Below are 27,689 nucleotides of genomic sequence, written 5' to 3' on the forward strand. Positions count from 1 at the left end.
TTTCAAGGGCAATGGCAGTCAAGAAGTCGCCGGGGAGTGATACTCTGCTATCCCTTTAATTAAGGCGGAGCTTTTAAAACTCAATTGTTCCATCCGTGTCTCAAATCAATCAGATGAAATTCACCTTTTACGTGGCCTGAATCCTGATAGCTCAGCACACTTGATAGGTAATTTAATCATGTCTGGTGTAGATGAACACAAACTCAAATTAGCTGCTGAAAGAGTTGGTCTTCTCAGAGATAGCTGTGCTTTTCCACTTTTATGCAAGAGCTGAGCTTCACCAACTGGCTAGCTGGAGGTGTTATTAAAAATTTAGTGAAAGAAACAAAGGTGTGCTCTTGTGTCTCTTGTTACCCTTTCTACTGTTACTCCAGCAGACAAAAGGCATAGAGCCTGCCTCATGAATAATGTGACATGGAATATTCACAATCTATTTTTAATGGAGTCAAGTAATAACATTAAGAGAGATATTTGCAATCTTCAAATTTCACACGGTAACAGGCACAGTAATTTGTTTTGATTCTGAACTGGAGATATCAAGATGCATTTTTTACCAGAAAAAAAAAAAAGGCATACACTTACCATCAAAATTACAATTCCTCACTTAGAGCATAAACAGGGGTAACGAAAATGGTCCAAATGTTCTAAATGTCATAAGGGAAGAGCAGGACAGCATAGACACCTAGATTTCAATCAGTTCTACTTACCCCTCAGTGCAACTTCTACACTTTTCAAACCAGGTTGGAAATAACCAACCAGTACGCAGAGTGACTTCTGTGGAAGGATGTTTTTCTCATCTTTATTCACTGGGAGGTTTGTCTCCCAGGACACTAGGAAGTGGTACCTGGACGCTGCAACTGTTCATCATCCATCAGTTCTGAAAAACTATCTTAAACTCCATTACAGAGCAAACAAATTTAAATTCTGAATGAGAGTAAACTGACATGGAAAGACATGGTGCTGGAAATCAGGTGAGGACAGCCAAGGACTGAGATTTGGAGAAACTGGAGAAAAGCAGCATTCAAGCCCCCCTTCCCCACCAACCTGGAGAGAAAGTCCTGTGGATTCTATTTGTTTCTCAGGCTCTCAAGCAATCGCTCTTCTCTTTGTGCTGTAGAGAGTAGAGCCAGCCCCTGGGATGAAGGAGTTTATTTTCTGTTTATTCACTTACCATCTCAGTAAATATATATTAATCTCCTACTGTGTGCTAGGCACTATTCTGGGAACTGAGGATTCAACAAGGAATACATAAAGCTTTGTAAGACATTGTCCTCACTGCTGTATCTCCACCCACTAGAAGAGTGCCCAGCACATACTGGGTGCTCAATCATATGTGTGAAATCAATTGGAGTTGGAAATGGGCAATCTGCTGGTACTCAGCATGGGGCACGCATACCCTGAATGTCTGGCTGGGAGGTGTTAAAGCACTAGTAGTAGGGATTTTGGCCAAGACTTTATTCTGGTTTCATTCTCTTAAAGGATTGACTTATGCAAAAAGCTCCCACAGGTGGGACAGAACCAGAAATAACCCAGATCCTCATGTGCCTTTAGATTTGTGACTTGCATTAGGGGAGGCAGCTAACCAATCTCATACTTTTTCTCCTTTCCAGTCTCCACAGAATCAGAGCAGTCAGGATTGGACTGGAATGACAGAGCTGTCTCTGTATTACTTGATCAAGGAAACCAGTATTGGGGAAGTCAAAAGATTTACCCAAGTCACATGATGTGTTGGTGACAGAGCTGTGACTAAAACTAAAACCCAGACCTAAAACCTGTGATTTCTTTATTCATCTGGGAGACTTCGGGCCCATAAAAAAATATGTTGACATTTTCAGAGGAAAGAGCTTACTTATGTGCCTGTGGAACCATCAGGGGCTCTACAAGGTAGAAGCTTAGTTTTGTACACCTCCTAGTTTTTCTCTTATGAAAGAAGTATCTCTGAGGTATAGGAGCAAAGGAGAAAGTATATGGAAACCAGAGCAATTGGATTTTACTCTTCTGGATATTAGCTTATCTGCTTCACTTTTATACTCCACTGCAGCTTCCTTTAGTGCCACTGTTCCCCCACAGACTAAAACAAAGGTCTTCCCCAAATTCCCTGCCTAAAGGAAAGGCAATCTGTAATAGTCTTAATACTTTATTAACTTAAAATATCACTCTAATAAATATGTATTAACAAACATAATGCATACCAGAAGATCTAAAAACATTTACCAACCTCATCAAAGTGAAAATACCACTTTTTCCCCCCTCTATGGTACACATGGAGGATCAAAGAGTTGAAGACAGAGCCTTCACTCCCACATGCCTGCTAGCTCAGACATCTTTAAAATATCAGCTTAACAATAAAAAACTGAATATACACACATATCTTTGAAGTAACTGTTCAGCTACTTTTTTTTTTTTACACCTGATAAAATCCAAAAGGGTCAAAAGGAAAGGTTTATAATTCTGTGTTGTCTTCTCAGAATTCCCTCCAAGACCCAGCCACTTGGAGGTGCAACCGTTAGCTTTTAAGGAGCAGTCAGGGGTTATGACTTCAGCCTCTCTTCCCCAATACCTAGCATGGTGCTTGGTACTTTGGTAGCCGGTGATCCATGAACATTTGCTGAGTGAATGAATGACATCTTGTCCACAGGCATTGCTTGTGCTTTTATCTCCACTGATGAGGCTTTCACAGGCCTCCTGAAGGGGGACCTCTAATCCCCTCTCATCACCAACTTCTCTTCTGCCCCTTCTTGGGGGTAGCCTTGATGGTGCATCTCATGACTTCAAAGTATTAAATTCCTTCCCCAAGTCAGTTTCTGAATCAGTTTTTGAGGAGGAGAAATGATTCCTCCAAGATTTATAGGCAGCACCCAGAAGAAAGGAGTCAACAGACTCCCCAGAAGGAAAAAAAATAAAAGTTAACACTCACTCTTCTTTCTAGATAAAAATAATTAGCATTTGTCCACCTTGTAAATGGTGATTCCTCCTCTTCCACACAAATATCTGGGGTAGGTCAAGAGGGGGAGGGAAGAAACCTGAAGGGCATTCCTGTCTGCAGATTAGGGCTGGAAATGGGAGGGACTGTCGGGTCTAAGATTTATTCTGGTCCCCATTTGACCTTGCCTTTGTCTTCAGGTGTAAAGGAGCCTATTTGTGTCCGAAGCCTAGAGAGTCGCTTGGTTCTCACTCTCGGCTGCACTTTGAAAAGGTACCTCATCTCCTCTGGCAACTCCAGGAGGTAAGGCAAAGGAGGAGCACCCTGGTGGGATCTGCAGACTGGACCTGGGGTCTGGAAAGTCAGAAGGGAGTGGTGGCAAGCAGGGAGCAGAGTGGTGGCAAGCAGGGAGGTTGCCCTCCGTAGTGTTGTGTAGCTGCTGCTTGCAGCCAGCCAGGGTGCTCATTTGAGCCCGTGCTGCGTCTCCCGGTGCCTTCGGAGGTCCACCTTCCTCTGGAAACCCTTCCCACAAAGGTCACAGCCGAAGGGCTTGAAGCCTGTGTGTTTGCGGCTGTGGGTGATGAGGTTGGAGCTCTGGCTGAATGCCTTGCCGCACACCTGGCACTTGTGAGGCTTCTCACCTGTGGGGATGGGAGTGGGAGGGGAGAAAGTATGAGCCTATGATAAAGCTAGAGGGGACCCACTGTGACCCACATGCTCTCGGCAGCAGCTGGCTGCACCACAGTCTAAGGCCTTCAAGCAACTTGGAGGGTGACGTGTTGCAACATGAACTGACTCCCAGCCTGCAATGCGAGTCCCTGGAAGCCCCATGGGTGCACCAGGTGAAAGGGAGACTTTCTGAGTGGGGGTTCCCAGCCAAAGGCCTCAAACGGTTTCCTGCTAAACGGAAACAGAGCAAAGGCCACGTGCCCTCCCCAGCTGAATCTACCCCGGGAGGACTCCCCTGACTTTATAAGCCATGAACACCCAGAGCAGATGTTCAACAGGAAGGGGGAGGAAGCTGTCCTAAAACCGTGTGACTCCGTTCTAATTCAGAGGAAGTTTTCAAATCTGAATTTCCAAGTGTTGTGTTAGTTTGTATGGATCAGTGAGCCTGTCTTCTTTCTTGTTCTTAAAGGACAGTAGAGTATATCTGAAAAAACATCTTAACATGGACTTTCTTTCTTTCTTTCTTTCTTCTTTTTCTTTCTTTCTTTCTTTTTTAAGTTCCAGGGTACATGTGCAGGATATATCTTATTTTAAAAATCCGCATTGGGCCACAAAGTATTAAGGTAGCTGATACTTTTCTGTCTTGATTTTTCCTTAATTTTATGAGGTTAATAACATGATTCTTTATATACCAGCAATTCTTCACCACAAATTAATAAATAAGAGAACACAAAAAGGTTTTGTCTTGTTCCCTACCTCATGTGTTGTTAGGTAAATGGCATGAATTTCCAAATAGCCCAGCATGGCATTACAGTCAGGGCTCAGCCTTGGAAAAAATATAAAATAGATGAAGTTTGTTTTTGAGGAACCCTCTGTCCTCTCTGCTACACTCTTTTCTGTTTCCATGCTTCAGATTTCCTCGATAAGAAACCACCCATCAAAATGTATTCTATCCCTTTAGGGTCAAACAAATCTGAGAAACAAATTCTAGGTATAACGTAAATGTTTGATAAGGGCTTAATGTTTTATTCAGTCAAGATCCTAGTTGCATTTTGATAAGTGTCCTGAATATCTTACTTATAAGGAGTGAATTACATGGAAATTTCAGGTAAGAGGGAATGATTAAAGTAGAATACTCTTCTGGGTTTTTCAATGGAAATATATACATTACCTAAGTATATTTATAAACCTCAAGGGTGGGCGTTTAGAATACACTGTGATTTGTTCTAAATCAGTATTCATATTCTACAATAAAATTTTCAGAAATTCTGGGTCTCATGTAAATGTCTTTTGACTATTAGAGTGTTCTTGGCATTAAAACTCCCACCTGCCCATAAAGTGTTAGGCAAAGAGTTCAGGATTAAAAGCCAGAGCATTACATGGCTCCAATATTCATTCAGTCTGACTTTTGATAAATCATTCACTCTCCCTGAGTTTCAGGATGGTAAGAGCAGCTCTGTCTACTTTATTGAGTGGCAATAAGAATCAAATGAAATGATAGATTTGAAAGTACTTTGTAAATTGTAAAGCATTATAATAGGTAAGGAATTATTATTATGGCATGAACTTGCAGATATTTTGAAAAGGGCAATAAGTGAACAGAAGCTTTCTGTGTCTACCAAGCTCATTCATGACTCTGAACATAAAATACAATAAATAGTTGTCAAGAGTGGACATTTGAGAGGTCAGACCTGAATTTGAGCTCTGGCCCTGTCATTTGCTAGCAGTATGACCCTGGACAGATTACCTGGCCTCATTTTTTTCATCTCTAAAATGGGGAGAAGTTGTTGTCTCTACCTCTCAGAGTTGTTGTGAGCATAAAATGAAATAATGCATTTAAAAAATGCTTAGCAGAGAGTTCAATCATATTTGCCATTATTTGTTCCTCTTCAATCAGAATAAGCTCTCAGACTCCTGAAAATGCAGCCGGAGAGGCCACACGAGTCCCTCCCACAAAAGGCCTGGTGGTTAGAGAAAGTCCTCAATCTCTAGGTAAGCTTTAGAGCAACTCTCTAAGAGGACCCTGGAGCTTCATATTTCACCCAGAGCAGGCAGCAGTGGAAGCAGCTGCTAACCTAAAGGAAAATGTTCTTTCCAAGGATAGAGTAACTGTGAGCTGACCTGCTGAGTGGCCTTTCAGACACAACCCCAAATCAAGGCAGCTCTGGGGAGAATTATGCCTATAAATGAACCTAAGAACCCACCCCTTTGTTTTCTTTAACACAGAGCAGGGAAAAACTCCATCAGAAAGGCCTCATCCACCACTCACTGGGGCCAGAAATCAGAGAAGATGAGTAATGTTGGCCTCAGGGTGTTTCCTACAAGCCAAGGGCCTTCAGCTTACCAGTGTGGATGAAGGTGTGTTTCTTCATGTCTGACTTCTGGTGGAACCTCTTGCCACAGTACTGACAGGGGTAGGGCCGAGTGTCTGAGTGGATGAGCAGGTGTGTGGACAGTGTGGATGACCTCTTGAAGCTCTTCCCACAGATCTTACAGTCAAAGCTCCGTTCCTGCAGAAAGAGAGAGATGCGGCACTCCTACTGGGGTCAACTAGACTGCTGCTCTCCTCACCCTTGAGCTGACCCGAAAATCCCTTGAACACTTTTTCTTTATTTTTTTGAGACAGAGTCCCCTCTGTCGCCCAGGCTTGAGTGCAGTGGTACGATCTGAGCTCACTGTGCCCTCCGCCTCCCAGGTTCAAGCAATTCTCATGTCTCAGCCCCTGCCACCCCCCACCCCCAGTAGCAGGGACTATAGGCGCATGCCACCACACCTGACTAGTTTTTGTATTTTTAGTAGAGACGGGATTTCACCATGTTGGTCAGGCTGGTCTCAAACTCCTGGCCTCAAGTGATTTGCCCGCCTCAGCCTCCCAAACTATTGGGATTACAGGCGTGAGCCACCATGCCCAGCCCTTCAACACTTTTTCTACCAAAACGTTCTTCACCCACAACCTTCCACACCCCATGGCAAAAACATATCCACACCCTGCTTTTTTTGACACCCATTAGCACACACTTCTCCACCCTCCTCAACAGGAGGCTCAGACCTCAGTCACTTGAGATGCCACCTCCCCACAGCCAGTGTAGGTGCTGGGGGAGATGGGCTGATACTTTTTTTTTTTTTTTAGATGGAGTCTTGCTTTGTCACCCAGGCTAGAGTGCAGTGGCATGATCTCGGCTCACTGCAGCCTCTGCCTCCCAGGTTCAAGCGATTCTCCTGCCTCAGCCTTCCAAGTAGCTGGGAATACAGGCGCATGCTACTGCGCCCAGCTAATTTTTGTATTTTTAGTAGAGACGGGGTTTCACCATCTTGGCCAGGCTGGTCTGGAACTCCTGACCTTGTGATCCACCCGCCTCGGCCTCCCAGAGTGCTGGGATTACAGGCTTGAGCCACCCTGCTCCGCCATGGGCTGATACTCTTTTTAGCTACAAGTAGGCATTCTCCTGAGATATCTATTGGTATATTTACTTGCCCATCTACTCTCCATCTCTCAGCTAAACTATAATCTCCACGTGAGCATGCTGTCAAGGACCTGATGTGCTGTAAGATTCTTAAGTACTTGGCACCTAGAAGTTAGGCAACAAATATTTATTAATGAATGAATGAATAAATAGCAGGGGTGGGGCATGGTGGCTCATGCCTGTAATCCCAGCACTTTGGGAGGCCCAGGCTGGTGGATCACTTGAGGCCTGGAGTTCGTGACCGGCCTGGGTAACATGGCGAAATCCCGTCTCTACTAAAAATACAAAAATTAGCTGTGCCATAGTGGCATGCGCCTGTAATCTCAGCTACCTAGGAGGCTGAGACACGAGAATCACTTTAACTTGGCAGGGGGAGTTTGCAGTGAGCTGAGATTGTGCAACTGCACTCCAGCCTGGGCAACAGAGCTAGACTCTGAAAGAAAGAACAGAAAGAAAAGAAAAGAGAAAAGAAAGAAGGAAGGAAGGAGGAAGGAAGAAAGGAAGGAAGGCAGGCAGGCAGGGAGGGAGGGAGGAAAGAATAGCGGGGTAAATATGCTACTAGATGCTCAAAATGAGCTGAGATTCCCGCCTTTTCAGTCGAGAGGGGTCAATGCAAATTAAGTGACAACCATTTGGTGAAAAGAATAGGCACAAAGAAATAGAGCTAATAAGTCTGATATATCAGCAACACGAATCAGTGCATATAAACCTACCTCAAGCCCAAAGTAACAATGAGGATCACACTCTCGAGGCTCACCGTGGTGTGACACCAAAATCTAGGGCTGCCTCAAGGCCTGAGCCGGCCACGATCCTCCTTTCCCTACACACATGCACCAGGGCAAGGGGACGCAGCGGAGAGGTTGGGGGAGGAAACTGGGGGAAGCTGGGAAGAGAACTTCCAGGCAGAGGGTGGCTGGTGCTGCACCGAGGAGATGTAGATCTCTGAGCAGGGCCGCGCACGGCGGGCGGTGCGCCCTGCGCTTACCTGCGAGTGCACGGCTTTGTGCTGCTCCAGGCTCACCGCGTGCCCGAAGGTCTTGCCGCACATCTCGCAGGCAAAGGGTCTCGTACCGCTGTGGGACCTGCGCACATGCACCTCGAGCCCGTGCGGCGTGGAGAACACCTAAGGCGGGTGGGGCCGGAGAGAAGGCCGCTGAGAGGGGCCGAGGGGCGCAGGTGAGGCCGGGGTAGGGGAAGCAGGCGCAGGGCAGGCGAGGTGGTGAGCTCGGGAGCCTCACCTTGCTGCACTTGATGCACTTGTAGGAGCCGCCGCCCAGCAGCAGGCGGGTGCACAGCAGCTCCGACTCCACCTTGACGCCAGCGCCCTTGTCTGCGTGGAGCCCGTGACCATGCTCGGGGTACAGCAAACCCGCTGCTGCCGTGGGCCTCTCATACAGCCCGGCTGCCGCGGACCCGAAGTCGCCGTACAGCCCTAGGCCAGGGCCAGCGGTGGCACCGGCCCCTGCGCTGCAGCTCCCTGGCGCCCCGGCCCCCGCGCCGCCGGCAGCCCGCTTTGGGCCGTACAGCGCGGCCGGGTGGCCCGGCTCCGGGGCGGGTTCACAGAAGAGGCCCAGGCCAGCACCGCGCTCCAGGGCCCCACAAGGTCGGTAGCTCTGCACCAGGTGCCGCAGGTCAGAACCTGCCAGGCCGCTCCATGAGTACGGTTTGAAAGGCAGGGGGAAGGGCTGGGCTTCGTCCAGCGATGGGCACATCGACTTCTCCGAGGCTGTGGAGGCACAAGGGAGCGTCCGGTCAGGCTTCAGACGGCAGAGCGGAGGCCGCCCTGCTGCGGCTGCGGGCGTGGCGTGTTCGCGGATTGCTGGGCACCCAGCGCTTGTACAACACTGCGTGCGCCAGGCGCGCCCCAGGGTAAAACGCGGCCCGGGCCCTGGGGCCTCGCAGGCCACTATAGAAGGCAGAGCAGCAAACGGATCATTGAAAAGACCTCGGGAGAGGAAAATTCTATGCGAGGGCAGCGGAAGCGCTCGACGTTCCGAGGATCTTTTCTGGCTGGACCCGCGCACCTGGAGATCCTATAGGGAAGGGCGCGTTTATAAATGCCCGGAGTTGAGCTGTTAGGGAGGAGAAGGCCGTTCGGCCCCGCACAGCACTCAAGGGTGGAAGGGTCCAGCCACCACCGCAGGCACTCTCCCAGCCCCTACTTGTTCCCACTCAATTCTTTTTCTTCCCGGAATCCACAAGAAAGGAGGGAGAGGGTCCATAAATGCGTCCCCGAACTACCCAAAAGGCTGGCATCTCAATAAACCCGAAGGTATTAAGATTTCACGAAGTTAAGTGCCCAGTGTACGTAGCAAAAGTGCAGCAGGAAAGGGGCTTTTGGGCTTAAATTGCCAGCCAAATACTCCCCATTCCTGTTATAGTTTGATGGAGGCAGGGAACCCGAATTTCTCAGAGAATAACTGTATAACTCGTAAGGTTTAGCCACCACCTGCAAGGAGACGGCTCTCTGAATTAGTGGCCTGCTACGCCCCCACCCACGTGAATTTTGCTAAAACTAGTGACTCCAATGCATGTGAGTGCATACAGCATTTACAAATGTGTGTGTATGTGTGTGTGCGCGCGCACTCTCCCGCGGAGGGAGAGCGCGGGCCAGGGAGGAGCGCAAAGGGCCCACGCACACACACATACACACACTCTCCAGTTCATGCTGGCCACTTCAGTGAGAGGCTGTACCCGGAGTTTCGTTCGGATGGTGCGGGGCGCGCCCAATCCTTGCCCAGCCACTTGACGCCCTGGCAGGAAGAATCCTCCCGCTGCCGGCTCCCAGACACATTTGCTGGAGCTATGGTTTTCGCCAAGTCAACTCACTGATTGTGGGACAGGTGGTGGTATCTTTTAAAACTAGCAAACATGTTCTGGATATAACTGGCCCTTGGCAGAATCCGGCTGGTCTGATCATTCCTTCCCCAGGCCGGGACCCGAGACGCCCCCACCCAACGTGCAGTTTGCCTGAAGCTGGATTGCTCGCTGGAAATGAAACCCAGAGAGCAGGCCCCTGAGGCTGGGTTAGTCTGGCAAAACGAAAAATGAAACAGGCCCCCAATCTGCGCCTGTGAAGACCAAGCCGCGGGCTGAGATTTTCGTCCTGCCCCTCCCTGCCGCCCAGCGCCTAACTCCTCTGCCTGGCCCGTTCTGCCCTGGTCTCCGTTTGTTTGAGGTTTGGGGTCTGGATTGCAGGATCCTAGCACTTTATAAAACAATCAAGTCTGGTCAGAAAATGAAAGGTCGGCGTTGCTGCCAGTAGAAACGACTGGTTTGTTTTCCGTCACCGGCCAGCTACGCGCAAACGAATCTAAGCGACGAGCAGCTAGGCTCCCTCCGCCTGGGATGGAGGCAGCAGCCCCAGCGGGCAAGCTGTCCAGGTCCCAGAGAAGACGGATGCCTCCTTCCCCTACGAATCGGCTCCCTCCTCCTGGAAAGACTCTCCAACTCCCCGTTAGCATATCTACGCCCAAGGTCGCCCCGATTCCCCCAGCACTGCCGGGTACCTGCAGCTCCCGCCCCAGAGGTTCCCAGTGGGTTCCTACCTGGAGACGCGGAGGGTGATGGGGGCCTCCAGAAGTCCTCAAATTCCGAGCTCCGTTCGCAGAGGCTGCCCTCGCAGCTGTCTGGGGATGCGGAGGCTCTGTCTGGGGCTTCGGTCAGCTGCGATTCGGGGGACAAACGGTCCCGGGACTCCGCCTTCGCCCCGCCTGCATTTGAAGTGCTGTCTGCAAAGAGGAGGCAGGTGAGGGGCTCAGGCTGCGACCAGTTGAGTCTGAGGGTTCTGAAGGCTCCCCCAATTCCCCGACCAGGGCACCCGAGCATCTTCCCCTCTCCACCCAGACCCTGGCCGGGAACCCTCTCGGATCCGAGGGCAGACGCAGAGAGGCCGTGGCACCTAGGAGACAAACCCGGAGGAACCAGCACAGTAGGAAACAAAAACGGCAGCAAAGGGGACGTTGGGGCAGCCCCTCCCAGCTCCCGACTAATGGTGTGTCGAGGTGCAGTCGGTGTCCGCGGGAGCAGCCCGGCCTGGCCCGCGCGCGCCTCGCACCTGCTCGGCTGGGCGCCGGTACATTCTCTAAACGGAGGGAATAGTCTGGTCCCGGGGAGCGCGGCTGGTGGTAGCTGTGAGCCTTCTTGCTTTTGACGAGAAATGACCGCGGCATGGTGGTCCGGCGCTTTCCCCACTGCGCCCCAAGAGTCCCTGCAGCCGCTGTCACCCACGGTCACTCCAAGGGCTTGCTTAGCCCCAGCCCGGCGAAGACCTGAGAGGGAAAGAAAACCGGGTGGAAACGCGGGTCAGTACTCTCCGGTGCGGGGGACTGGGCACCCAGGCGGAGGGAGAGCGCGGGCCAGGGAGGAGCGCAGAGGGCCCACGGGAGGAGGGGCTTGGCCCCGCTGCGCCGCGCTTACCAGGTGGCACTTGGACAGGTGGCGCGAACCCGCCGTCGTTGCCGCCACTGACACAGCTCAGCGGTAAAACCTGTCCCTGGGCCCTGGCTCGGGCCCCTTTCCTCCTCCCTGCCCACGTCCCCCAGCTCCTCCCCTTTCCTAGCCAAGTTCGCTCTGGCAATCAAACTCTCTGGAAAGCCGTAGTTCCCATCGGGTAGGTTACCCCAACTCAGCTACTCAGTGCCTGCCTGGCTGTGCTTTACGGCTGGCGAGGGAGGGCGGGGACACGCGGATCGGTTGAGGGGCCGGGGATGCCCAGTGGTCGAGGACCCGGAAGGGGCAAGGAGCCAAGACATCCCAGAGCCAGCTACACACTGGAGTGAAAAGGCAGGGGGCGGGGGGAAACGGAACACAAGATAAAACTGTGGGACGGCGGGGGGCACAGCAGAGGCCAGAGAAAGGAGGTGGGAGAGCAAAGGGACAGGAAAGTGAGGGGAGTAACAGAGGACCAACCCCCGCCCCGGGAGAAACTCGCATCCGGTGATCTCACTCGCCCCTCACTCGTGCCCCACGTAGGAGAAACTTTGGCCCCGGACTCCCGGGTGCTGCGGGCACCGGTCGAGGCTGCGGCGAGCCATCCCGGACCATGGAAACCTAACCTCGGGAATCAGGTCCTGGGAAAAAGCACTTTCCTTTCTGCTCACCAAAAAATCTTGTCCTAGGGAAGTGGAGCCCGATCCGCGAACGTTGACTGGGAAATGCTAGGTGTCCCGAGCCGGTAGTGCACCGATAATTTAGCAGACAAATAAGACAGGACGCCAGGGCGCGTAGGCTGCTTTGGCAGACAGCAGGAGTCGGGCCCGGGCCTAGGAGGGGACTAGCTGCCCGGGGCGTCGCTCTCATTAACCCCCAATCAGTTCACCTAATACCAGGTCGAAATCTGAGCCCGGCGGGAGGGCGTGACTGCGCCTGCCACTGGAGCTCCAGCCGGCTCCGGGGGCGGGACTCCACAGTCGAGGTGGTCTGGGGTAAACGAATCTGCCTTCCTCCCGGGGTGAAGGCGATGGGGACCTGGTTCACACGTGAGCTACAGTACAGCAGTTCTCCGTGGCCTTGGCTGGTTCAGAAACGAGGGTGCTGGGAACTCTGGGCCCGGGCAGGACCTGCAGTCCTCCGGCTTCGCGCTGCTTCCACTGCCGGACTAGGAGCCCCTCGGCTTCCTAGGCAAGATGCCGGCCACACAGTCTACGTCTGTCCGTTGGCGCTGTCAGCTCAAAACGAGTCCTACGTAGGGGCCTTCGTCCCTGTAGGGTGCAGGCCCCCTGCCCCAATCCTCAGCCCCATTGTGTCCCCTTCTCCGGAGGAATGGGAGTAGACCTGGGAGAAAAGACGCCTGGGACGTGTCGCGAGGCACCAGCGACGTTTCCCGCTACCTAAGCGCCAGAATACCCCTAGGGGTGAGGGTGCCGTCGGCCTCCCTCCGAGTTGACTCCCAGGGCTAGAGCTTTGCCGCTTCCTGCACTTCTCATCCGTACAATTAGACGCCACAAACCCCAAACCCAATTCTTTAAACAGCAGCGAAACTCGGAAGAAAAGAAAAACGGAGTGGCGTTGTCCCGAGGGTCCCGCTGCGGCTTGGCCCTGCGTTGGCTGGGAGCGGGACAGATGGGGTCGGGGTAACTGTCAGCGCCGGAGCTGGGTCTGGGCTGGCGCCACGAGAGACCAGGAGGACGCGGAGGCCGCCTTCCCACCCGGGCTGTAAGCCCACGCCTCTCTCGCACCCTGGCCCGCTTTGCTGGTTCCTGTGGGGAGGGACAGAGTTTGGAGGAGATAGGGGCCCCGGGGCCTGGGCCGAGCGCGTGGGAAGGCAACACCGCGCTGCAGCTGGCGCGGGAGGTGGGGCGGCCCGTCCGCGCGCTCAGGCCTCTCCTCACCGTCCGGGCCCGGGAAGGCGGGAGCTGAGGGCGCTAAGGGGGCGGCCTCCCGAGCGCAGCTGCCGCCGCCTCCCCACCAGATGTTTCCTTCCCGGGTGGATTTGGCTCCCCTGCCGAACCACCAGACCGCCTGCTGCGCGCCCCCGGCTCCAGATTTCCAGCCTCGCTGCGCGGGTCGCGTCCTAACCCAGCTGCCGGAGCTCTCGGGGCTCCCGCACGACGGTCTGCAGCAGGTGGGAACCCGCCCGCGCCCTCTGGTCGCCCCCGCAGCGCCAGCGCTCCGCGAGTCCCCGCGGCCGCCCCCACCAGGGCAGGAGGCGCAGAACAGGCTCGGCGGACCTACCTGCGGGGTCAGGGCGCGGGCACCGCGCTAGGAGAGTTTTCAAACGGAATCTTGCTTTAGGGAGAGACTGCTCTGTCTCTCTGACTTAAAAAAAAAAATTCTCCTTCCGAGCTCAGCCCCCAAAACCACAAGCTTCACTTCCTGAGCGTTACTGAATCGCTCGCATAGCCCTCCCAGACCTGCTCCCAACCCCCGTCGGGCGACCGAGCGCGCTCCTTTGCGCAAGTGGCCAGGCGGGTGGGGGACCTGGTCTTCCCAGCCCGTCCCGCGCGCCCCTTAGTCGTCCTCCCAGTTCTCTCCCTGTGGATCGACAGGGGATGGGGGAAATTGGAGGTCCGTACCCTCAGGCACTAGAAATGACTCGAAAGAAAATGAACTATTCTTGGCTCCAGGGAGACTTCCGTAGCGAGAGAAGTCACAGATTCAGGACACAGATTGACTGGCGAGAGAGGGGTGAGGGGCGTCCCGCTCCGAGGACCCTCCCTGCCCTTCAGGCCTCGGTCACCCGCTCCCCCCGCCCTACCCCGCCGCCTCCTAGGGCTGCACCACCCCCAGGTCGGGACCGTGAATCACCGGCCCGCGGTGCCGCCGGCCTGGAGCCCGGCAAGTGGCCACGGCGTCCGCAGAGCGAAACCTGCCCCGCGGCCCCGAAATAGCTTGTTGTGGAAACACTTGGGGATAAATACGCCCAACGAGGCTGAAAATACCTTGACACCCAATCCGAGAGGTTTGCTCATTTCCCTTCGGATTTAGGTAATGGTTAAATTTGGAAGAGGTGGGCGAGCGCCGAGCAGCCCGCGCAGAGGGCCCTGGCGGCGCGTCCCGCGGGCGCCCGACGGGACCGGTGGGCGCACCCTCCCAGCGCGGAGCTCGCCGGCTCTCGACCGGGTCCGCTCAGCCTTCGACTAATTTCCGGTGGTCGGAGCTGCGAAATTAAAGGCCGCGCGGGGGCAGCGCCGGCGGCTGCTCGGCTGACTCCGCCCTGCCGGGGCAAGCCAGGGAGAGCGGGACCTCGCACGCGGACTCTGCCACCGCGTGAGGTCATACCCTGGCACTGGGTGCTGGCGGGAGCAGTAAAGCGCCATAAAAGCACAACTTGATGACTATTGCAAAGTAAGCCTTCTTCGCTTGGATTGTATGTTTCATGAGGGTAGGCACTGGATCTTCATCTTTATGTCCTAGGCAGGCTCTTAAAAGGCTGTGGACTGAGTAAGTGAATGAGTGGGGTTAATTAATTAATTCTATTAAAGAACAGGAAGAAAAAACTTAAAACCTAGCTCATAGATACATAAACAAATGCAGCAACCTCCAGCGCTAGACTGTATGCCATGACCTATAGTGTGTGGCCTGCTGTGTATACTCAAAGCCTACACCCTTTGCTCATTGGAGTGGATGGATGTTGTAGTCATGTTACTTTTCAAAATGAATCGAGTTGGATTTTGATCACAACTTCGTGCACAATAAGCCTCCAATGTCAGACACACACAAGGAGAAGGGATTGGTGCTCCCCAGTTCTTGCAAAATAACTACCATGTTTTAGGTTAATCTTAAATTGTTATGGGGAGGAAGCCCTTAAAGCTCTTTTTCTAGAAATAGTTTTGAAATTATTCTTATTTTGCATTGTAAATTTAAAATTTTGCAGGAAATATTTGGTTAGTATAGCAGTGCTTCGAGCATGTTTTAATAAATTACACGTTTTATTAAGCAATGGCCTGTGCCTCTATTGTATGCCAGGCGCTGGGCACATCTTGTCTGCCTAGCTGTCCTACTTCATTTGCTCAACACATCCCTTCTTTATATATAAATGCAGAGGCAAGCAATCTTGGTCAGAAAGGAAAATTAAGGACATTTTGTTAATACTTTATTTATTGTGCGCTTTGTCTTGGCCTAAGGTATAAAAATCTCACAGTAGTGCAAAAACAAATCTTTCCTGTATTCCCTTCTCTCCTACTCGATAGCAGAAAAAAAAAAATTTTAGAATAAAATTATAAATGGGACAAAATAAAATTTCTTATCAACCAAGTTCTAGAGAAATGGTTAGACTATTTCCTTTGCACATTAGCAAGTTCAAAGTCAAAATTTCTTGAAAAGGTGTGGTGACTATTTTATAGTTTAGTTGAGTGTTGCTATTTGAAGTCTCAGAAAACTTGAGGGAGCCCCTGAAGGGGGCAGATAAGCACTTTGAGCAGTGAGCAGTATCACCTTAGAATAAATCCCTTTCATTCAAATTTAGTCAAGTCATCTTGCTTTTCATTTGCCCTTCACAGACTCTTGGGATTTCTGAGTTTGAAAAAGAAAACTGAGAACTGGAACAGGGACACACAGAGAGGAGCAGGTGGGAGGGAGATGGCACTGAATTTCCCTTTATATCTTTTACATGTTGAACCATGTGTATGTAGTACTAACTCAAATAAATAAATACATGTTTAAAAAGTATTTAACAAGTATTCAACACGTTTAAAAAGTATTTAACAATACTTTTTAACAACACAACAGTCCTGGATGTACAGTGTTGAAGTGTGACTCCCACACTTGGGGAAGAATAGAAGAAAGGTAACAAGAGGGGAACCCAGAGAGGTTAAGAAACTTGCCAAGGAACAGTGAAAAGCTAGGACTAGAAATAATGATACAACGAACCCACCTCTGACTTCCTGCTTCTCCAAACTACTTCTTGCTTCTGTTAAACTAAGGGCAAAGAGAGTAAGCCACTCCTTCATGAACATTTTTAGAAGCTACAAAGACTCCCTCTCTCTCCATATATTCTTTTGGAACTGAAATAGATCTAATGGTAAGCAAAATGCATATCTGAGGCACAATTTTCTGTAAATAGGGTCTTTCCAAAGAAATAATTTTACTTTTACTGACTTTTCAGTAATTTACTAATTGTTTCTAAATAGCAATAATAATGTATCTGTAGCTGCCAAATAACAACTGACTTTCTCATACTACAAACATTTCCAAGCCTTGGCCAGTAGCCCATTTATTTCAAGCAGCCTCTCATAGATCAGAATTTCCCTACAACAGAAGATTTGAGACACTAAAAAAAAAAAAAAGTGGAGATAGAGTCTCGTTATATTGCCTAGGCTGGTCTTAAACTCCTGGCCTCAAATGATCCTCCTGCCTCAGCCTCCCAAAATGCTGGGATTACAGGCGTGAACCACTGTGCCTGGCTGAGACATTTTCAAAAAGAAAATTCTAACAGGATATTACCAGTCTCTTGTTTATTTTTTCACAAAGCTTTACAATTATGACCTATGTCCTTTGCAGGATGGCATGGGAAAAGTGGGTGATCCTGAAACCCTAGGGAGGGGTAATACCCCCATTTCCAGCATACATTTCTATGTTTGCCTAATTTGATTCTCACCATGATGATACCAGGAAGGGAAAAAAGAGTTTAGGCATTTTAAAGCTAGTAAGATGTGATTGTCAATCTCTGTTCTGCTAGTACCAGCTTTGAGACCTTGGGTAAGTTAGCTCAACTTCCAGCCTGTTTCTCACCTGTAAAGTCGGAATACTGGTACCTACCACGCAAGACTGTGGAGCAATCTTTTTTTTTTTTTTTTGAGATGAAGTCTTTCTCTGTTGCTCAGGCTAGAGTGCAGTGGCATGATCTGTGCTCACTGCAACCTCCACCTACCGGGTTCAAACAATTCTCCTGACTCAGCTTTCTGAGTAACTGGGATTACAGGCATGCACCACCATGCCCAGTTAATTTTTGTATTTTTAGGAGAGATGGGGTTTTACCATGTTGGCTAGGCTGGTCTTGAACTCTTGACCTCGAGATCTACCTGCTCGGCCTCCCAAAGTGCTGGGATTACAGGCATGAGCCACCATGCCCACTGGAGCAATCTTTTAAATTGCACTCTTTACCTGTGCATTTCGGCAGCAAGAGGGTTCCAATGTTCCAATGAGGGTTTCTGAGTTTTAAATATAAACATATAAGAAATTATGCTATATTATTTGTATATTATAAATAATAATATAAATAAGAATATATTACAAATTATGCTACATATATCTGATAAGAAAATAAAACCCTGTAAAACAACTTTCAAGTATTCTTGCTCTATTATTTAACAAAAATTTTAATCGTATCACAGATACAACTGAGTAGTCTGCTTTTCCCCCCGAATATTATTATTATTTTTCTTTTTTCTATTGTCCTTATTTTCCTATTTTCTTTAATGGAATATAAACTTTTTATAGTAAAAATTATTTAAATAAAAATAATGACAATCATCTTCCTTGCTTTTTATATACCATCTTTCATCATTTTCAATTGCTATAAAAAAGTTCTATCAGCTAGTTTACTATAATTTACTCAGTCACTCTCATCTTAATATTTAGCTTGTTTCCGTTTTTTACTATTTTAAGTAATACAATGAAAGCATTTTTGAATATAGCTTTCCCTACATTTGGAATTATTTCCTTAGGATATATTTTTAGGGGTGAAATTTCTAGATCCAACAATTATTATTTTTATGGTCCTTGATACATACCAGAACAAGTTTTATGGATGGCGCTTATGTAATGCATAAGCCAAAATAATTCATATCACTTAACAGTTAAAAGACTACAAAAATAAACTAAGGAAAAGTTAGACCTGGATTAAAGACCAGATATAGAACTGGTCTTTATTTTATGTACAGGAAGTACTTGTTAGAGCCACACCCTGTCATATTGCCATGGTTTTATCCTCATGTATACTAACAAACTGTTTAATTTTTATCTTTGGATTGGCTGTCATGATAGGTATAGTCAAACTGAGATAAGAATTACATATATTTTAATTATGCATTTAATTCAAGGAAAATAAATGCAAAGTGGTAATTGTGTGATGCCTTAACTTAAATGATAGGTAATATAATTATCCCCTTCTACTCTTATAAGAAGCAGGCTATCAAAGTAGAATTCCACTGACACCATAAGTCAGAATATTATTTAATGGTACCATCATTTGTGGGAAGTGGATAATGTTTTTTTGTACCAGCTTATGCAAAAATTGGGAAATGAAGTAAAGGAGAAACATGGAGATAAACAAGTTAATAGAAGAAGACTTATGGTATAAGAACCAACTTTGTATTAATATTTTTTACTTTTCAAAAATGAAGAAAAACATTATTTGCTTTTAATAAACATTTTGGGACTGATATATTTAAATCTCATTATATTTAAAAATATTATCTATTACTATAAAGCTTAAATTAGGCTTTTACATAAAGGCTTTCAAACATCTGAAGAGGGAGGAGGCTGTCAGCTTTGGTGTTCAGAGTTCAAATAAGAAAATTGTTAATCTCACCACATACATATTTTTACATTGTTCCTAAGAATAGATTGAATGAAGTGTCATCTTACTGTGGGCTGCGTGATATGACTCCTCATAGAAACATACCTAGTGTGAACTTTTATAGGAAAAAAAAGGAGTAGAGTTTGCTTGGTGAATGGAAAATGAAATGAGAGAAAATGCAAAAATTATCTTTCTTTCGAGTTTTTCATCATTTCCTCCAGTATGTTTGGTTAGTTCGCCCTACCCCAGATGAAACACTTCACTTTAAAACAGTACAGCCTATATATTGTAAATTTTAAAAATTACTCACAAAACACAACTCCCTTAGAGGAAATATATGACCCCATATCTGGAGTAAGGTGGGAGTTGAGGCTTCTGAAAATCTCTGGCCACTGCTGTCTGCATGAGGCAGGGCTTGGAGGATCAGCCCACATGAACACCCTCAGGCTCGCCCAAAGAGACAGACAGACAAAAGGACAGCGTGAACCGGTAATAGGTAGATGCAGCCCACTGGGTGTTCCACCTCTGCTGCTGTCCTGGGCCTCATGGAAGAGAAGGAAATGCTGGGAGTTCTCCAAGGTAGGCATTCTGGTCATTTCTATTTTATGGATAAGGACACCAGTGGTCCATACATGTGAAAGGAAGGGAAAAAAAGTGGGAGACACCAGTGGTTTAAGAAGCCCAGGTTCTGATAACTAGCAGCTTTCTTATTCCAACCAAATCTGTTGATTCCAAATATTATTTCTTTCCACCAAATCACATTACTTGTTTCACATCCAGCATAGGGTGGAAAAGCTTGGAGCCAAAAGTCACGTGTCTGTCACAGACATGAGAGGTGATGAGGATGGGATGGTGGAGAAGAGACACATTCCCTCCCCGTCTGCTGCAAGGCCCAACCCATCACTCCAACAGTGTGGACTTGGCGGGCATGCTGCTCATCCAAAGGTCAGAAAATAATAGCATTTACGGGCTGGGCATGGTGGCTCACGCCTGTAATCCCATCACTTTGGGAGGCCAAGGCGGGTGGATCATGAGGTCAAGAGATCAAGACCATCCTGGCCAACATGGTGAAACCCCATCTCTACTAAAAATACAAAAAAATTAGCCGGCTGTGGTGGCGGGCACCTGTAGTCCCATCTACTTGGGAGGCTGAGGCAGGAGAATGGTGTGAACCTGGGAGGCAGAGCTTGCAGTGAGTCGAGATCATTCCACTGCACTCCAGCCTGGGTGACATACCAAGACTCCGTCTCGGGGAAAAAAAAAAAAAAAAAAGCATTTAAGTTGCTGAAAGCAGCATATTATGTTAATTCAATAGAACATTTGTAAAGTAAACAAAATAAAAAGTAAAAATACAGCTCCATATCTCACTACCTTAGTTCAACCTCTAGTAACATTTCAGAGTGTTTTCCCCCAGTCTTAAAAAAAGAGTCTAGGTATGTATTTTACATACTATGATGATATTGTATAATTGTCCATTTAGATGATGTGCTGTGATCTTATTTATTATGTTACTGGACAGTGGGATTATTTCCCTTTTTCCTTACTATAAATGATGCTGTGATTTTTTTTAATTGTACCTGGGTTTTTCTATATGTAGGATTCTTTCTTTAGGATTGATAACCAGAAGTGATTCCCCTCCTAGATCAAAGGTTAAGAACCTCCCTTTTGTTGTGTTTTGTTTTTTATGTGTTTGTACATTTGCGTTGTAGAGGTAGGCCCACTATGTTTCCCAAGCTGGTCTGGAACTCGTGGCCTCAGGTGATCCCTCCTGCCTTGGACTCCCAAACTGCTGGGATTACAGGTGTGAGCATCCATGCCCAGCTAAAGGCTAGGAACTTTGTCAAGTCTACGGACACATATTGACAAATAATTTTCCTGAATGGTTGTAATAATTACACCCCTGCCAAGAAAAATTATAAATACCACAGTAGCTAAGAGGCAGAAGAATGTAGCAATTAAGAGCATGGACTCTAAGCCAGATTTCTAATGTCTGGAAATTTTGGCTCTGCCTTCTTCTATCCTTAGACAAGTTCCTTAACCTTTCTGTACTTCAGTTTCTTCATCTGCAAACATGGTTACAATAACAACACCTACTCCATAGGTTCTTGTACAGATTCAATGAGTTAATACATGTAAAGCATAGAGTAGGCATTTACTAAGTGTTAGTTATTGTCACTATTGCAACAGGCACTATTGGAGGCCCTTTTTATATACATTATCTCTAACCATCCCATTGAACAGGCTGTGGAAATAGACTCAGAGAGGCTTGCCTTCCCCAAATCACATAGCCAGAGAAGGACAGAGTCCCGATCCAACGCAGGCCAGCCTGACTCCAGACCCTGGACTACTACAGGATGTAGGCCTCAAGGCCTCTCAGTGTAGGAGCAGTAGCTTTGTGCACTACAGGCAGCCCCTGAGACTTGCCAGGAGGCATTTTTATATAGATTTCTTTTTTTTTTTTTTGAGACAGCGTCTCGCTTTGTCGCCCAGGCTGGAATGCAGTGGTGCGATCTCGGTTCATTGCAACCTCCGCCTCCTGGGTTCCAGCGATTGTCATGCCTCAGCCTCCTGAGTAGCTGGAATTATAGGCACCTGCCACCACGTCTGGCATGAGCCACCATGCCCGGCCGTTTTTATATGGATTTCTGATATCCCAATTAGACCTGAGAGACTCAGGCTGCCTTCCCCAGCTCATGGACCTTATCTCCCACAGGAGGCTTTCCAAGGGTCACTTCCAGCTGTCATGGTCTAAGCAGTTCATCTGAGCTGAGCAGTTCATCTGAGCTGAGGCTGGTAGAGAAGTGTTAGGGGATCATTGCCTCTTCCTAAAATATTCTCAACTGTTCTTACTGTCTGGCAAGGAGCAATTTGTCAGTAGGGACTATCATGAGTTTTCATTTGAGCTTTAATAAAAACACATGAAGGGCCGGGTGCAGTGGCTCACGCCTGTAATCCCAGCACTTTGGGAGGCCAAGGTGGGTGGATCACCTGAGGTCAGGAGTTCGACACCAGCCTGGCCAACATGGTGAAACCCCATATCTACTAAAAATACAAAAATTAGCCCAGAGTGGTGGTGCGCACCTGTAGTCCCAGCTACTTGGGAGGCTGAGGCAGGAGAAACGCTTGAAACTGGGAGGTAGAGGTTGCATTGAGCTAAGATCATGCCATTGCACTCCAGCCTGGATGACAGAGCAAGACTCCATCTGAAAAAAACAAAAAACAAAAAAACAAAAAAAACCCATGTGAACATACACACACACACACCTGCACACACACATACACATACCCCCGACCCAGCATCAGCTGGAGAATGAACAGAGCTTCTGTACAAATCAGAGATTTGCTCATGTACCTCACAGTCACTTTGTTCGATAGTGGAAGAAATAATGAGTTGGTGGCAACAAAGAAACACTAGGGATAAACTCTGCTCAGGATGCTGACCCAGGGGTGACCAGTATGGAGGTTGGTTTAAAAGCAGTCACTGAGGCCTGAAGAATGGAAAGACCCAATGCTGGCACATGTCCTAAAGGAGGACAGAGTTTGTGGACTCAGTTGTACAGTTCAATTCAACAAATATTTACTGAACAATCTTTGTCCTACGCCATGCCAGATGTGAGGTACATAGACTGGATATGGGGTCTCTGCTCTCCTTCAACTCAGAAGTGATGTAGGAAGGAAGTTGAATAAAGGAGAGAATAAATAAAGAATGTTTCCCTTCTATCCCAGGCCTCTGAGATGGCTGTCTGGCCTGGGACACAGGACTTTTCTTTTGACCAATCAGCACTTTGCACAGTTGCCACTATAGTTCTGAAACCCACCTGATATGAGGCTGGGGTTAGGATTTTGCAGCCTCAAAATATTCTACTGACTGCAGAATAATGAGATCTACTTTTTGCACAAAAATATTTTTGCCTCTGGTTTGGGAAGCATTTAACAGTTTGGATTATAGAAAGGCATTTGGCATATTCCACAATGTTTCTCTAACCCAAACTACTCATTGTTTTTGCTGGAATTCTTTGAGGAGGAAGTTGGAGGGTAGGTGGAAATGTTTTTCTTCCTTCCTTCTTTCCTTCCTTCCTTCCTTCCTTCTTTCCTTCCTTCCTTCCTTCCTTCCTTCCTTCCTTCCTCTCTCCCTCGCTTCCTTCCTTTCCTTCCCTCCCTCCCTCCTTCCCTCCCTTCCTCTTACCCTCTCTTCCCTCCCTCCTTCCCCCACTTCTCTCCTTAATCACAAAATTGAGATAACTACGACTATTAACTATTCTTGGTACCAGAAAGAACAGACATATTTCCCGCTGCGATCCTGAACAGTAGTTATTGTGATAGAAATGAATAGTGTTCTTATACAATCTTAAAACAGATGCAACAAAAGTTATTTCCCATAACACTCAATCTACATTGTTGACATCACACGAAAGTGCAATTTGGTAAAAACTATACTTTGGGAAACTATGACACTGTCTAGCAAGGTACCAGCTGTCTACTGATCTGGTTTAATCCACGGATATGTTTGAGACTAGACTGTCTGAAAAAGTGCATAAGCTGATATATGCTTCAAATAATCCTCTCTGAAATTGCTTCTCCTTACTGAGTTTTTAATAAACATTTGATGACAGGATGAGATTATGCTCTCAGCGAAATCCTGGAATTCTATTCTGTGTTGTTTGAATTCAGATCCATATGCCTTAATAGACAATTCAAAGGTAGGTTTGACCTATTGTGAAAGCTGAGGTACCTAAGAACAGCCAGCTGTATCAAAGGCTTTCTCACCCACAAGGGAAAACCAAAGTCAGGTGTAAGTTTTACCCCAGGAAATTGTTTTGAGTCTGCATAGCACACAAATGAGACCCTACAAGGTCACATCCATAGAACAGGACCAAAAGAGTATTTCCCCAAATTTGCAAATAGAGAAAAGTTTAAAGAGTGGGTACAATGAACTTCCAAATAATCCAACTAAAAAGTTCAAGGAATGGTACAATGAACTTCCAAATAATCCAACTAGATTTGACATTGACATAATTTTAACATTAAACAAAATTTAAAATATTAACACCAATAGAAAAAAATCTTAATTTAATCGTGAGTTATTAGTATGAGTAGGGCTACTTCCTGTCACACCCTCCAGGATTATTTGTGATGTACAGGGAGGTAATTAAACAAAGTGACTTTTATAACATTGTTATTTCTAAACCAATTAAAAGATGAAAAATACCTACCAGATACCTACCAAATGTACATTTGCAAATATAAAATATATTTTATTTTGTAAATATCAAATCTTTCTGACAGTGATTAGCCAAAAGGGTTTTATCAGATCTGAGTTTCAGATCATAAGAGTTATCTTATCTGCATATAGAATAATGCATGCCTTTCTGTTTTCTACACTAGAAATGAGTTGTCTTGCTCATCTAGGAAAACTTTTCTATTGTTCAGGTTTGTTCTTTTTTTTTTTTTTTTTTGAGACGGGGTCTTGCTCTGTTGCCCAGGCTGGAATGCAGTGGCACAATCTTGGCTCACTGCAATGTCTGCCTTCTGGGTTCCAGCAATTCTCTTGCCTCAGCCTCCTGAGTAGCTGGGATTACAGGCATACGCCACCACACTCAATTATTTTTTTTAATTATTTTTAAATTGTTTTGAGATGGAGTTTCGCTCTTGTCACCCAGGCTGGAGTGCCATGGTACAATCTCATCTCACTGCAACCTCCACCTCCAAGTTTCAAGCAATTCTCGTGCCTCAGCCTCCGGAGTAGCTGGGACTACAGGTGCCTGCCACCACACCTGGCTAATTTTTTTTGTATTTTTAGTAGAGATGGGGTTTCACCATGTTGGCCAAGCTGGTCTTGAACTCTTGACCTCAAGTGATCCACCTGGCTTGGCCTCCCAAAGTGCTGGAATTACAGGCACAAGCCACTGCACCCAGCCACGTTCCTTGGTTCTCCACATACAGTCAAAGGTATTATGTAGAGAGTCACTAAACTCCTTGCCTCAAACAAATGGTGAATCAGGAGTGTCAAATGCATTTATTTTGCATAACTCTCTAAACAGTTCATGCCAAGGACTATCAGTGTTCTCCATACTATTAGCATTAGAGCCCTTAGCATTTTTGGGTCTAATCGTATTAAGCAGCCAACCCCAGAAACCCAAAACCAACAAAAGAACTCCATCCTTAATATTCTGTTCCTCTAGAACCACTCCTGGTACCAAAATCTGTATTAGTCAGGGGTCTCTAGAGGGACAGAACTAATAGGATACACACACACACACACACACACATGCACACACACGTATGTACATAAAGGGAAATTTATTAAGTAGTGTTAACTCACGATTACAAGGTCCCACAATAGGCCATCTGCAAGCTGAGGAACAATGAAGACAGTCCGAGTCCCAAAGCTAAGAGCTTGGAGTCCGATGTTCAAGAGCAGGAAGCATCCAGCACAGGAGAAAGATGTAGGCTGCGAGGTTAAGCCAGTCTAGTTTTTTCATATTTTTCTGCCAGTTTTATGTGCTGGCAATTGATTAGATGGTGCCCACAGATTAAGGGTGGGTCTGCCATTCCCAGCCCACTGACTCAAATGTTAATCTCCATTGGCAATACCCTCACAGTCACACCCAGGATCAATACTTTGTATCCTTCAATCTAATCAAGTTGACACTCAGCATTAACCATCACAATACCCAAGTCAAGATCTAGAATATGTCCAGCACCTCAAGTGCTTTACTGAATTTGCATTTTAAATCAGTTGCTTAAAGTGGGAGACCATTACTGAGCTCTGGTTAAAGACTGGCTTGGGTGCTCCAAAAATCTGGGTCATTGACTATGGTTTGTAGAGTTAGGTAGAGTGGGCTTCCCATGAGCCAACTTACATCTGGGATGCCAGTCCTTCATCTTTCCTTGGAGATTGTTCACATTGCCAAATCCTCAGATCCTCCCACAAGTTCACAGCAAAGGATGTTTTATTGTTTATTGCTTATTTGCATGGAAAATATCGAACATCTTTTTTTTAAATTTTATTTTACTTTAAGTTCTGGGATACGTGTGCTGAACATGCAGGTTTTTTACATAGGTATACATGTGCCATGGTGATTTGCTGCACCTATCAACCCATCATCTAGGTTTTCAAACATATTTTAAAAAAACAAACTCTACCTAAGAGAATAGAAAAATACACCCAAAGTACCTATCACTCAGCTTCAGAAGTAAATCCATGGCTAATCTTGTTTCATTTTTGTCCCCTGCACTGCTTCCCTCCTCCACCAGACTACTTTGAAGTAAATTCCAATATCATATCATTTCTTCCTGAAAATATTTCAGAGTGTCTCTACAAAGAATAAGGAGTCTAATTAAAATAAAGAGCTTCTGCACAGCAAAAGAAACTATCACCAGAGTGAACAGACAACCTATAGAATGGGAGAAAATTTTTGCAATCTATTCATCTGACAAATACCTAATATCCAGCATCTATAAGGAACTTAAACAAATTTACAAGAAAAAAGCAAACAACTCCATTAAAAAGTGGGCAAAGGACATAAACAGACACTTCTCGAAAGAATACATACATGTGGCCAACAAACATGAAAAAAAGCTCATCATCACTGATCATTATAGAAATACAAATCAAAACCACAATGATACCACCTCATACCAGTCAGAATGGTGATTATTAAAAAGTCAAGAAACAACAGATGCTGGAGAGGCTGTGGAGAAATAGGAATGCTTTTACACTGTTGGTGGGAATGTAAAGTAGTTCGACCATTGTGGAAGACGGTGTGGCGATTCCTCAAAGACCTAGAACCAGAAATACCATTTGACCCAGCAATTCTATTACTGGGTATATACCCAAAGGAATATAAATCATTCTATTATAAAGATACATGCACAAGTATGTTCACTGCAGCACTATTCATAATAGCAAAGACACAGAATCAACCCAAATGTACATTAATGATAGACTGAATAAAGAAAATATGGTATATATATGCTATGGAATACTATGCAGCCATAAAAAGGAATGAGATCGTGTCCTTTGCAAGGACATGGATGGAGCTGGAAGCCATTATCTTCAGCAAACTGACACAGGAACAGAAAACCAAACATCACGTGTTCTCATTTATAAATGAGAGCTGAACAATGAGAACACAGGGAGGGGAAGAACACACACTGGGACCTGTAGGTGGGTGTGGGGGGAGGGAGAGCATTAGGATAAATAGCTAATGCATGTGAGGCTTGATACCTAGGTGATGGGTTGGTTGGTGCAGCAAACCACCATGGCACACGTTTACCTATGTAACAAGCCTGTATGTCGTGCACATGTATACTGAAACTTAAAATAAAATTAAATTAAATTAAAAGAAAAAAGAATAAGGAGCCAGGTGCAGTAGCTCATGCCTGTAATCCCAGCACTTTGGGAGGCCAAGACAGGTGGGTTACTTGGGCCCAGGAGTTTGAGACCAGCCTGACAACATAGTAAGGCCCCATCTTTACAAAAAGTAAAAAAAAAAGAAAAAGAAAAAATTAGCCAGGTGTAGTGTTGCACACCTGCAGTCCTAGCTACTTGGAGGCTGAGGTGGGAGGATCAGTTGAGCCCAGGAAGTTGAGGCTGCCATGCCACTGCACTCCAGCCTGGGTGATAGAGTGAGACCCTGTCTGAAAGAAAGAAAGAGAGAAAGAAAGA

At 46.9% G+C, this 27,689-nt stretch overlaps 1 protein-coding gene across 4 annotated transcripts; it reads right to left on the reverse strand.

Moving 5' to 3' along the window:
- Positions 1–2,121: 2,121 nt before the first annotated feature.
- GFI1 (growth factor independent 1 transcription repressor) lies at positions 2,122–14,638 on the reverse strand. 4 transcript variants are annotated; one of them, XM_011939983.1, is made up of 7 exons: positions 14,439–14,638; positions 11,114–11,327; positions 10,605–10,787; positions 8,295–8,782; positions 8,042–8,179; positions 5,937–6,102; positions 2,122–3,564 (listed from the first exon to the last, which is right to left on the reverse strand). In XM_011939983.1, the coding sequence occupies exons 2-7, from the start codon at positions 11,226–11,228 to the stop codon at positions 3,386–3,388; spliced, it is 1,269 nt and encodes a 422-aa protein (XP_011795373.1). In that variant the 5' UTR covers positions 11,229–11,327; positions 14,439–14,638; the 3' UTR covers positions 2,122–3,385. The 4 variants fall into 4 exon arrangements, with proteins under 4 accessions (XP_011795373.1, XP_011795371.1, XP_011795370.1 ...); XM_011939981.1 differs by lacking the exon at positions 14,439–14,638 and adding an exon at positions 13,732–13,818; XM_011939980.1 differs by lacking the exon at positions 14,439–14,638 and adding an exon at positions 11,476–11,689.
- Between the last annotated feature and the right edge of the window lie 13,051 nt (positions 14,639–27,689).

Source organism: Colobus angolensis, unplaced genomic scaffold (genome assembly GCF_000951035.1).
Source record: "Colobus angolensis palliatus isolate OR3802 unplaced genomic scaffold, Cang.pa_1.0 Scaffold186, whole genome shotgun sequence".
NCBI lineage: Eukaryota > Metazoa > Chordata > Mammalia > Primates > Cercopithecidae > Colobus > Colobus angolensis.

Coding starts and splice junctions, on each gene's coding strand:
- GFI1 (XM_011939983.1), bottom strand. CDS start 11,228: ATGCCGCGGTCATTTCTCGTCAAAAGCAAGAAGGCTCACAGCTACCAC. Junction 10,788..11,113: donor ACCGGCGCCCAGCCGAGCAG/GTGCGAGGCGCG, acceptor TCCTCTTTGCAG/ACAGCACTTCAAATGCAGGC. Junction 3,565..5,936: donor ACACACCTTCATCCACACTG/GTAAGCTGAAGG, acceptor CCATCCCCACAG/GTGAGAAGCCTCACAAGTGC.